The 13,031-nt window shown below is 40.5% G+C and overlaps 1 protein-coding gene across 4 annotated transcripts in view; it reads left to right on the top strand.

Moving 5' to 3' along the window:
* The window catches only part of FSTL4 (follistatin like 4), a 301,128-nt gene that overhangs the window by 266,700 nt on the left and 21,397 nt on the right, over positions 1–13,031 (top strand). For all 4 annotated transcript variants that reach the window (XM_063168677.1, XM_063168673.1, XM_063168676.1 and 1 more), the window contains one exon: positions 6,799–6,919. In XM_063168677.1, the coding sequence (XP_063024747.1) occupies positions 6,799–6,919 (121 nt within the window). The remainder of the gene's footprint in view (positions 1–6,798; positions 6,920–13,031) is intronic.

Genomic DNA, 13,031 nt, shown 5'->3' with positions numbered 1-13,031 from the left:
GCATGCTCATGAAAATGTCCCTTTCCCAGGTATAATATTTGAAACCCAAAGCAAACAGCCAACCTTTAAGGTGCAAGTCACTGGGATTAGTTTTCTCATTAAAATAGTCTGTATGAAGACAATGTATTCATGTTGATGCTTTTAATGCAGATTCACTGTTAAATAATAAAAAGCTCATGTGTGAATAACCCCATTAATTCCCTTCTAATGGAATTAGGGCCATTAAAATGATCAAACCCTGGGCCATCCTAGATACTGCAGTGATGGGAGAAAGTTACACAAAGTTGGATATTTACAACCAAATTTTTTCTCTTTCAAATCAAAGTTTACAAAATTGCTTATAGCTTCTTAATGTATTTACAGGCTCTAAAATAGAGGTTAAGTGCAAAATTACTACTGACCATATATTCTAAATATATAGTCTCACATTTTGTCATAATGAAAACTACAGAAATTATATCCACTTGCATTTTTTGAGGAATGTACCTGCTATTCATTTTCCTTGTAATGTTTTCTCTGAGTTTCTCAGGATGTAAAACATACCCATTTTTTGTTATATTATAATTACACAACTATCTAAGAAATTCATGTCCATATTTTCAAGGCAAAAAATTTTTGATTCAGCAGCATGTTGTGTTGAATTTTTTGAGCAGAAAAACAAGAAAAGATAAATTAATGCCCCATCAGGCTATGTTTGCAACAGTATTCTAGCATTTGCTTAAGGCTGAATTTCTCTCCATGTAAATGACTAAAGTGATGTGTAAAACCAAGAACAAATAATATTAATGAAGCATAAGTTTTTAGCTTGTCTCTAGAAATGAATTATTAAAAGCATCAAAGAAAGTTATTTAAGGACCCATGATTAATTTAGTTTTTATCATTTTTATATGAATCACTCATAAATCTATTGTAAAAAAGATCAGAGGCATTTCATTAGTAAGGAGAAATCATTTCCAAAGTGATAGCCATTGTTGTAGGTTTTGCATAATAATAATCTCATTAAATGCTTGGGTACATTTTGTTTTAAAATCCTGTAAACATTATCAGAGAGAGATTTCTAGGACACTGAGGATCAGGCAGTGTGAACTAGTTAATACTGGTTGCTTTGCTGGTGATTCTGAGATCAGGATGGTGTTTTTCTTCATCTGGAAGTGTTCAGGACCAGGTTGGATGGGGCTTAGAGCAGCCTGGTCTAGTGGAAGGTGTCCCTGCCCATGGCAGGGGTTGGGCAAGATGAGCCCTTCCAACCCAAACCATTCTGGGGTTCTGGTGGGAAACTGGTGACACCAGCAAACCCCTTTGGTAGGACTGGTTTTGTCAGTAGGCACTGGAACCACGTTGGGGTCTCCACCTTCCTTGGGCTGGAATGGAAGGGGTTAAAAATGAAGTGAATTATTATTAGTTGTAAGAGTAATAATAGTATTAGGAAAGCAAATCTCCTGAGAAAGGAACCACTCAGGGAACTTCATTCCCTCTGCCATTATTTCTGCTATGAACATTTTAAACCGTCCTGGTGAGAGGGTATTGACTGTCTTTGGTGCTTCCCTCCTGCCCAGTATTTATTAGGAACATCCAGTATCTAACTTGGATGGATTTAAATCTCTGTGTGGGTGTAAAGGGCTTGAGCAAGGGAGAGTGTAAACCCATAATGCCATACTGGGGGGTGCCATACTGGTGCCAGTGTGCCCTCCCTGAGAGCTGGGGATGTGGGGAATCTCTGCCTTCATGGCAGTGGGATTGACTTTCCTGTTTCTTCTTCCTGTTTATGGTTTGAAGTCACTCTGGTTTTTTCCTCAAGCAACTGGAAGTTACCCTAAAAAATAAGGGTCTGTGCTCATTCCTCCTCAAATTTCCTGAAAACCAGGAAAGTTTGACAAAAATTTAAAGGGTTTACAATGTTGGACTAACCCTAAAGCATGTTAGAAATCTTCATGAGAATCTGAAAGAGGCAGAAGGTGGGTGGCAGTGCCCTGCACCCTGTGGCATCACAGCCAGCTCATCATCCAGGGTTAATGTGGCTCCTCCCTGCCAGCTCCTTCCTGGGTGTCAGAGCAGGAGATTTGTGCTGTTACAATCACAGGCTGGAATTCACTTGAGACAGAATGTGAACAAGATTTACAAGTAATATGCAATGTTTTACACATCTCTGAGCACGGTGTCCCTGAACTGCAGCAGAGTGCATGACCAGGGAATGCATTAGAATGGGAATGGGATAAATAAATATGAAAAATCTTGTGTTTGGAAAGACCAATGCCTTGGGTAATCAGTAGTGATGGAAAGGAAAGGAAATACTGTACCAAAAAAAAAGGTATATATCCATTTTCTAGGATCTGCTTTATTATTTTTTTGGAACAACTTTTTTTTTTTTTTTTATATTTTATAGATTACCAAGCTGTTGTCAATGTAAAATGCAGGGTGATGCATTTTTTTACATCTTGAAAAGATAAAACATATTCTGAGGTCATTTAATCAAACATTTGGTTGAAGGGTAAATGCAAGACATGGAAAGAGCTCATGAAGGACAGAGAACTTTTTATTTGAAAAAGGGAGAAAAAAGGTGATACAAACTCCTAGAAAAGTCAATTTATCAGTTGCCACTAGTTGACTTTATCAATTATGAGAAATTATAAGCATAGCTTTCTGAATTATTTTTATTCAAAAAATTACTTTATAATGGATTTCATAAGGTGGAGGTGATGAACACCCTGCCCTTATCTGGCTGCTTTGATTTAGTGCTTATGATTCTGTGGGGTTAGATGGGGACTCCCTCCAGTTTCATAATTTCTCTTTCTTCCTCTTCACAAGAAAAGGGTGAGATGCCCCATCCCTGAGCATCACTTCCAGAGACACCCCATCCCAGGAAGGGTTCAAGGCCAGGTTGGACAGGGCTTGGAGCAACCTGGTCTGGTGAAAGGTGGCAGTGGGGGTTGGACCATATGAGCTTACAGGTCCCTTCCAACAAAAACCTTTCCATGATTCCATGATAATTCACCTTCCAGGTAAATGAGGAAAACCAAAGTATATCTCAGAGCTTGCTGGTTTTGCCTTTCTACTGATTACCTGTTCTTCTTCATGGGATTATACATTTAAATGTCTTTTCAATTCACTGTGGGGCATTACTGGGGTCAGGTAGGGCAGTAACAGCTCCCTGGGGTGTGCAGCAATTGCTGAGCCTCCCTGATAGCCTCATAATACTGTTTAAAGCTGGGATAGATTTGGGGAGAGAAAAATTATGTTGCATCAGTTTTATAGATGTTTTTGTTCTGCTCTGTCTGCTTTCAGGCTTGTGGTGACTTGGAGAACTGGCTTAACAAGCAAAAGCCATCTAAACCAAGTCAAAACATGTGAAGTGATTTCCTCTGCTTTTTCCCATGGTGAATTATTCCCATTCCCTCTGCCCACCCCGTCCAGACGCCAGGCACACCAGAGCAGCAGCTCAGCAGCTGTCAGTGCTCACTCACACCCCGTTAGCACAGGGCAGGGGCTGTGAGCAGCTCCTCAGAGCTCCCAGGGGCACTGCAGCATGGAGGGGGACATGGGACACATCCCAAACACACCCCACAGCTTCCAGCTGCAGCACAGCACTCCTGGCTGCACGATGTGGAGTTAGAGGCTGTTAAGGAATCAAAGACTCATCATTTCTTAATGCTCCAGGGCTTGGGTTTTTACAGCACTTCCAAATACACCCTTATGAAATACACAAAGAAAGTGCTTGTGCATAAGAATGCATCCATAGATATAAAATGAACCAGTGGAATCCTGATGTGCTAACTATATCCACAGGGAAACACGGGGAGAAAACTGTGAGCTGTAATAAACACACAGGAAGTCATTAATTTGTTACAGAATTCAGTCTGCTTTTGCAGCAACAAAAAGTTCAGTGTCAAACATTTAATGCCACCATCACTTTCTCCTTCCCACTCCTAAACACTTTCAGTTCTTAACAATTATGAAGTTATATATGAATTTTCTTTGAGTACAGGTTCTAATACAGGGTTTCCCTTCTATGCCTGACATGGTGATATGGTACTGACCTAAATCATCTTTGATAACTTTCTTTAAATACCACAAGTCAGAAAATAGATTTTAAAAGTCACAAACTGTGCTTTTACCAGTATAAGCCCTGCTTTTCAGGAAAAACACTTTTGGAAAGGAAGTTAATAATACAGTATTGTTGCACCTATTTAATTGTGCAAGGGTTTTTTGCTTATATTAATGCATGTATTATGTATGCATAATATGATTATAATATATAATATAATTATATATAATTATAATATAATATTATAATTCCAGTATGCACTGGAAATAAACAAATCATCCTTAAAAAGACAATTACAGAGCACAAACCAAGCATTCAGAATATTTTTCTGTGATATTTTAAAGGAAGTAGCATAGTTAAATAAAGAAGATTATATTATCCTGTTTTTCCACAATTCCTTGGACTAAATTATTCTATTAAAGTAGCCATCCTGTTTTTCTTAATCAAAACTCAATTTTAGTTTCTTTTAACTTACAAAAACTGTTATTAAGTCCCCTCCAGTGCAAGAATTTCATGTATCTCATGCAAGTATCATTTGTACAGGGTTGGTGTATTTTCCATTAGCAGTTACTCATGCATCTTTGCTATTCATCAGGAAAAATCTAATTGACCAAAAAACAGGCAAATGCTTGAAATGGGGATTTTTGAGTAGATATTTGTAAGAATGTATTGGAGAACTTAACCAGCTTATCCCATAGCATAGATGCCTGAGACCAAGGTGACAATAATATCTTAGATGCTTTTGATTATAAATAATGCATTTCAGATAATCTATGGATTTACTCTGGTACTTTATAATTGTTCACACATTTGCCCATGGGAGCAGCACAGTCAGCAGAACCAGGTTATTCTTGTGGGTGTGTCTGTGCCCTCTCAGGTGAAGGTGTGTGCTTTGGGAAGGGTTGTGTCCTGCCAGTAAACTCCTTATTTCTCAGTGCTCACTTTCAGCCTGCCTTAAAACATGTCTAAAAACTAGGCAAGCTCTCTAAATTGTCTTCCCTCTGCCAGTGCTGACCTGCCACTGAGAGGTGAGGCATGAATGTGCTTCTTAATGCCAGACAGAGGATTTTGGAGAAGGTTCCTGAGCTGACAGAAGTAGTGCCAGATCAATCCATGCTGCAGGAGATGGGCTGTTTTGTGCTTCTCTTGAAGGGTGCCAGCTGGCATTGCACGTCTGCTGCAGAATCACAGCTTCCTTCAAAAATGTTCAAAGTGTGGTGTCCGGAAAGGAAGGTTCAAACTGCAAAGCATCCGCATCCTGAGCCGGCAGCAAATGTGAGATGTAAGGAGCCCCAGAAGGTTTGGGTTTAGAAATCAGCCCATGTGCTGACCAAACAGGTCCAGCCTGTGATCTCTGGGTCCTGGGCAGGGCTTGGCAGCAACAGGGGGATGTGGATGGTTCCTCACAGAGCTGGAGCTGCCACGGGTGAGCAGGGAAGGAGCAGCGTCAGAACTTGTGTGTGTGTGGATTCCCTTCCTCCAGCTCAAAGAAATCAGCACCCAAGTTCTTGAGTCCAAGCCAGCAGATCAAAGTGATGTTCCTGTTTAGTCTGTCCCCCCTGGTGGGTTCTGCCATGCAGAGGAGGCAGTGAGCTGTCACCTCCTCACTGCTGCATGTCCCAGACACGGGGGTGGCAGCAGGCAGCACCTCCTGGAAGGGCTTCCCTGCACACCCTGGGCTGCAGGCTGCTTCCAGCTGCACTTTGGAGCTTTGAAAACAAATCCTTGTGTTTTCATAAGCAGAACCACTCTCCAGCATTCACCCTCTTGTACTGGGTTTGTGCCGCCCTGACTCAAAGTTGAATTTTCCCATAATATTGTAGTTAAATTACTCAAAGAGTTCAATTTGACATATTTCACACGTGAGGATGATTACAGAAAAATCTTTCTTTCAGCTCATGAGCTGTTTCAAAATGTATCCTCCTCAGTTTGCATAGAAACACAAACACACTGAAGCTGCAGAGTCTGAAGGTTGGTGGAGTAACAAGAGAAGCTGCTTCATTTAGCCATCAGTGCTGTGGTTCTCTTAGCTGGAATTCAGTAAATAATCATTGAAATTAACAAATAAATAAAGAATTGAAATAAATTCCTTAGCAGGGTGCTTGTACAGCATAATCAAGTGCCAGAAATGTGTCTAATAACTCAGATCCTTCCCATCTGTAATCAAAAATTGAAACAATGCAAGAGCCTGTCTAGAAAGATGAAGGGGAGGAAGAAATATACTTGTTAAGCAGTTACAGAACTAAACAGGTATGTTTGAGAAAAGGCTTTTTGTCTTCTTCCTTGTCTCCTGCCTAGGATATTGTCTGACATGAGTAACAAAGAGCTTCAATTCTTTTTCATCAGGTCTCAAGGCTGCAGTGCATTTTCTAAGAACCAGCACAGATAAAGGAAACCTTAACCCACCCAAATGTTAGCATTTTATGCATCTGAGGTTAACAGGTAGATATTAAATTCTCCCATAAATTAAACAGCTGGAAATGGCCATCTTTTTTATGTGCAAAAAGCACCTTGTTAGCAACAAAGCACAAAAGTTCATATTCTCAGATGAGTCACTTTACCTTACTCTTAAATAGCTGCTCATTTTCTCCCTGTGTGTTGATTTATGAACTTTATAGCCTACTGTTCAAAATTCAAGCTGTGTCCCCAGGCTGCATTGCTATCAAAACCTCTGTGCAGGTAGTATCCATTCATGTAGTGCTTAAAATGTTGTTACTAAATAATAAGGCACCTTTCCTGTCTTTTGTTTCATTCAGGATTTTGGAGAAGATGATTCCCTCTACATCACCAAGGTAACAACAATTCACATGGGCAATTACACCTGTCATGCCTACGGCTATGAGGAGCTGTATCAGACCCACATCCTTCAGGTGAATGGTTAGTAAATGGCATATGTGACATTCCATGAAAACATTCCCTGAGAAAAGTTGTGTGTTAACCTCATTCACACAGAGATGTGGAAAGCCACAGCCCAAATAATCTGTGCACGAGACCAGATGCAGCTTGGGGTTTGCTCACTCGCACTGTCACACAGGCAGTCAAAAATAAAAGTATCAAGGGGGGATGTGTATAATTACCTGGGCTTCAGGAGGGATTTTAATTGTTAAACAAGCTGTCAGTGACATTTCCATAGAGTTAAGAGCAGCCTTTCCAAGCATCTCTTAAAGTAATTACTACTTTTGTCAACAGAAGTGTTGCCTCAATAATTTCTTTTTCCAGAAAATCGTTTCCGTTGCATGAAATAGCCCAGGATATTTAAATAAATACAGCAGTGTTTCCAAAAGCAGCTAACCTCCAGCTGTATATCCAGGTTATTACCTGGTTGTACTGAGCTTGGTTTGCTGAGGGCTGTTTACACTGGCTCACTGGATCGCAAAATGAGGGCAAATCATTTTACAGGTGAGAGAATCACACAATTCCAGCATTCTCATGCACCTCCATCCCCTGGACTACATTTGTGCCTGGTGGAACTGATATTCAGGTGCTCACTATCTATCTCCTGACCTCAAACTCACTCAGTTGGATTTAGTTTAAAATTACATTAGATTAAGCCAGCATTTCATCAAGGGCCCAGCCCACAGAGTATCCACCTCCCCAGCAGCAACAGCATTTTCCAGCTTTCAGCCCTTTTTCACATGTGCTGATAATGCCCAGCAGTGTCTACAGAACAGGGGACAGGGGCACCCATTACTAACTGTGGGTACATTCTGGTATGAAATGGGATGTACACTCTGGGATGTACTCTGGTATGAAAGCATTTATTTTTAAGGAAAAATCAGTAACTTTATTACAGGGTATATATATTATAAGGAAAAATAGTATTTATTCCTTTCTCTGGCTATGTGTTGACCTGCACAAAGGAGAGCTTTCAGCTGGTAGAGCAGGTCACAGAGGTGACACAGAGGTCAGCAGTGAGAGGAGAAACAGTAAAGAGGGATATTTGTGCATCTTAAGAGGAGCCATGGTGGTTTTGTTTTGAGGTTTTGTTTTGACTTCAGCTCAGGTCTTCTGGATGTGTGTAAATGCTCCCCCCACCACACAAGTATCTGGAGGAGAGCACAAAGTGTCTGGTTGATGTGAATGAAAGCTGACTTAATGTCTCTACATAATAATTTGCCATCTTTTTGGGAAAGTAAACTGTAAATCTCAGCAATGTGGATAACCGAGTCGTGTTTGCTGCAGCTGAGAAAATAGGTTTCCTTCCTCAAAGTGCTGTTTGTTTGATGAATGGCAGTTGAAAGAAAAGCCAGCTAACAACTTAATCCCATGTCTATTATGTGATGTATTATGAGGCCTGAATGGAGTTTAGTTGGCAGACAACAATGTAGACTTTATCAGCACTGAGAATAGAAGGCCCAAAGGCTTTGAAATTTAAACCAGAATGAGAGGAGAGCTGGATGGAGTGTGGGGAGGGGGTGATCTGTTCCATACTCACGCTTGCCACTTAGATTTAACTTGTTATTGAAAGATCACATTTTCTTTTTAAGTGGAAGTTTCATACCATAGCTGCATGGGGGCTTTCTTACCAAAAGAATAATGATGTTATACAAAAAACACTATCTGTGTGGGCTTTTTAGTATGCTATATAGTCACTAAATACAGAATAAAAAGCCTTGCATTCTGGTATCAACTCAGGCTTGCTAGCAAACACTGCAGGGTCTAGAAATCTTTGTCTCACAGCATCTGATATTCCCTTGTGAGCCATTAGGCTTTGCAAAGCTGGGGTTTTTCAGTTCTTGATGTGGCTGCCCACATCAGTCTATTCCCTCCTGTTCTGCCTGTGTCACAGTTTCCTCCAGCAGCTGATGCAGGGGTGACAGCCCTGATGGCAGGAGAACATTTCTTGCCTTCAAATGCATTGGAGGGTTCCCAAGGCAGAGCCTTTCACAGGGAAAGAAACCTCAGTTTTAGTAACTTAAAGGACAAATTGAGGAATTTCTCTTGACAGGAGTAGAGGGAAGAAACTGAGCCAAGCTGAATTGAGTGAAGATGCTGAGAATCTAAGCGCAGTTGATGTTGATAGGCTCTGTTCAGCACTGGGGCTTGTCTCTGTCTGTCTGTATCAAACTAAAGACTCCATCTTCAGCATGGAAGGGTTTTTGTTGCTTTCTTGTGTTGGACTAGAATGGTAAGAGAATGTGACAGAAGCAAATCAGCCAGAACTTGGGTGTATCTGCTCGCCTGTCTCCTCTAGGGAGGCACTGATCTACTTTCAACATCAAAAACTTGGGGGCTTTTTATTTTATGAAAATTATCAGATTTTTTCTTTTCACATCTCCCATTGTCTTTTGGGAGAGAACAGAGAAAGAAGATCCAACTAGAACTAGAAGGGTTTATCTGCCAGCCTTCCCAAACCCGCTGTGTCTCTACAGGCAGGTTCTAACTTTTAGAATGTTTTTCAGTTAATCCAGTTTTTTCAAAGCTGCAGCAATTCTTCCAGCATCCTTTGGTCCTTTTCCAGACCACCTGGGCCCTGTCTTACTGTTCCCTCTGAGACACAGCAGTGAGCTCACAAAAGAATCCGATCTCAGTTACATGTGCTCACTTTCTCTGCTTTTATCCAACATATTAGATGCTCTTTAGCTTATTTTTTCCTTTTTAGCTTATTTTTTCCTTGGCCTCTTTTTGGAACATTAGGCTAGATTCTTACATTGATTAGGTAATATAGACAATAAGGAAATACAAGCTTAAATAGAAAGTTTGCAGCCCAGTTTTGACATTAAATGTTTCTGAGATTTGGAGCTCCACCACTACTCAGTTGCTGAATGCTGTGCAGTGTTTCCTTTGTGTCAGATGGTTCAGGATATCCCAAATAACATGGGTAGATCCAGATGCTTACTTTGACAAGCAGAGATGAGAATCCTCTTTGGCAGAAAATGTGAAGGTCACCAGGTGAATGCCCCAAGCTGCTTGCTCACATCTGGACATGTGAAATTCAGCCTGTTTGATGGGAGAGGTTTGGTTGAGCTCATCAATCTTAGGATTCACAGTTACTGGTAAAATTTAAGTCAGTGTATTTATGCAGCTTGCCCTTAACATCTTTGGAGGAAAATAAATTGTGCTGAAAGGCAATGTTTAAACAGTTTAAGACTGAAAAGTTCATCTTGCATTCTGGTATCTTTGATCAGGAGGACCCAAGAACAGCAGGAAAGTTTTGTTCTCTCCCATGTATGGATATTGCTTGGGAAATGTGTGCAGTATACACTAACTGTTGGGAGGAAGCAATTTAGCACTTTCAAAAGGAAAAAAGAGGTCCTGAGGATAAAGAATCTCATAAAATAGTAATCAACTATGAAAATTGGTAAGTCTGTTGGTAAATCAAGAGATTTACTGAGTATAGGAGATTTGCTGGGTGTAGGGCATCATTTTCCTTGGTCCTTGCACTCAGGAAATCATCAGCATAAATCAGAATATTGTATTCCTTGAAAATAGTTTAAAAAAAGCCATTTGATCCTCAGCCCAATTATAAGGGTCCAATAGGACAAATTTTCCAGTAAGGGAGATGTTACAAACATGGATGTTTCATTAATGTGGCTTTTCAGAAGAAAACAAAATGCTGCAAGCTCCTTTCAAATCATAAATGTAAAACATCTCAAGTAAATGATTAATCTGTTAATTATTGCTACACCCTGGAGTACAGAGCTCCTACAGCAGCAATGGATGTCTTTGGGCCTTGGTGGCACCATCTGTGCTCATCGTGTGCTTTATCACCTGAGCTGTTTTGCAGTAATGAATTGGTCTGCTCACCAGTGAGGTGCTGCTCAGTATGCAGTGGTAGGCAATCTACCCAATCTCATGCTTGTTTCAATGCCTCTTTCTTCCTACTTTGCTTAAGATAATGGCATTTTTATATTGCCCTTGGCTGCAGACACAGTAATGGTTAGCAATGATATATATTCACCAAGGGAAAAAGCAAAAGGTAATCCATATATCCCGAAGTCTGGAACTGAAATCTTTGCAAGTTTAATGTGCTTACTTGGAATGTATTAATTTGTAGCAAGGACAATAAAAATATATTCTGCAGTTTGCTGTTATCACAAGGCATTTGCATGAAATAATTTACCTGTGCAGTGAATTATGTAAGACAAGGGAGAAGAAATAAAAAGTTTAAAAATAGAAGGAAAAGGAAAAGAGAGCAGAAATGGAGGTGAAGCACATACTCTTTGTAGGTGAAAACAAACAGTTTCCTTATTAATCACTCTTGAAAAGATACCTTGCTGTAATTTTAGTTAATTTTCATGCAGAGCATTGATTCAGTGTGTAGGACCTGTGAGCTACCTTTGGCAGTATAAATCTGTTGTGTTTGCAGCCCTCCAGGTAAAATAGGTGGATTATTCATGTGCAGGCTACCAAGGTGTGAGGCAAAAATGTGAGAGATGAAATTTCAGTCTGTTTGCAGTGCCCTGATTCTGTGGCCAGCCTGGGAAGTGCTGACACAGCTGCCCAGATGAGCAGGAAAGCCTAAAGCAAACAATATTAAGGAAAAACCAACCCACAGTGGTTTTGAGAGATTAAATAGGTGATGACTGGGATGGGCTCTGTCTCTGAGAGCTGGTGGGTGAGAAGTCACTTGGCTTGGAGTGAAATTGCTCTGGTGCCTTTGGCCATGTGAGATCTCAGCCAAGTCAGCTGATTTCAGGATTTAAGAATGAGACCTTGAGTATTGTAAATCTTTTTCCTCTGCATTTGTAGGAGGCACACTGTCCTTCAGCTGTGAGTCTAAATCAATCATGTTGGCCTTCAATGGACCTCACTTACTCAATCATTTCATTCTAAAAATGTTATTAGTAGCATCCCATCCAGGCTGGCCACATCCACATTGGACTCTGGCCATGATTTTACAAAACTGTAAAGCTTTCAGCAGCTACATCATTAATCCCAAAATCTCCCAATCTGATAGAAAAGTTGACTGCTTCATTGTGAAACAGAGATACCATCAGCCATAGTGTGAGACATCCTCACATTTCCTTTTATTTTTCCTCAAGATGGAAGAGTCTCACTGGTATCTTTCACTGATGCTGCAATATTGCAATTTATTTTTTTTTTAAAGCAAGTCAGTAAATTGTTAAGAAATAGTTAATGGGTGGTATTAAGCCTTGTTGGTTTGAGCAGTGAAGGAAAGATGATTGAAAATCAATGAACATCTCTGAAATTGTAATATAATTAGTAGTTCTGCCAGCGGAGTAGATTAAATAGCTCAGGAGTGCCTTTGTGAACAAGGTAAGTCATGTTTTAAAAACCTCTCAGTGAAAAGAAGTAATTGATAAACACTTTATTTGTTCAGAATAAGAGGTAGTGAATACACAGTCCACTTCCTGATGGATAATTAAATACTGAAGATTAAGTTATTTTTCATAAGCAAGAACTCAAATTCCCTCCTAGATTCAGTGAAGATCTGAAGTTTATACTTTAATTTTTAAATATGTGAGTACCCACGTTAGGTTTTAATCCAGCTGTTAAGTTAGTCACTCAATGAAAGTCTAAATGCAGAACTGGATCACAAGGTTCCTCCCTGACATCAGTATATTAGTTTACTCTTTTCTGTTATAGAATCATAGGATCACGGACTGGTTTGGGATTGAAGGGATCTTAGACACCATCTCAATCATCTCAATCCAACCCCCTGCCATGGCCAGGGACACCTTCCACTGGACCAGGTTGCTCCAAGCCCCATCCAGCCTGGCCTTGAACGCTTCCAGGGATGGGGCATCCTCAGCTTCTGTCACGTGCCAGTGCTTGGAAAAGTGTTATTTTCTATTTTCTGCCCCCAAAGTCAAGCTGTAGAAAAATCATTCTTGTAGCTTGCACTGACAGCCAGACTGAGTTCATCTCTGTGGTTCTCAGCTCAGAGCCCCTCGTGGCACTGCAGGACAGCAGTGGCTCTGCAGCCCCGGCGCAGTCTCAAGTCTCCAATTCCTCGAGTCCCCAGTTCCTCAAGTCCTCATTTCCTCAAGTCCCCAATTCCTCAAATCCCCAGTTCCCCAATTCC

This window comes from Melospiza melodia, chromosome 14, assembly GCF_035770615.1.
Source record: "Melospiza melodia melodia isolate bMelMel2 chromosome 14, bMelMel2.pri, whole genome shotgun sequence".
Taxonomy (NCBI): Eukaryota; Metazoa; Chordata; class Aves; order Passeriformes; family Passerellidae; genus Melospiza; species Melospiza melodia.
The sequence above is the reverse complement of the archived record's forward strand: the minus strand, read 5'-3'. Positions and strand labels throughout refer to the sequence as shown.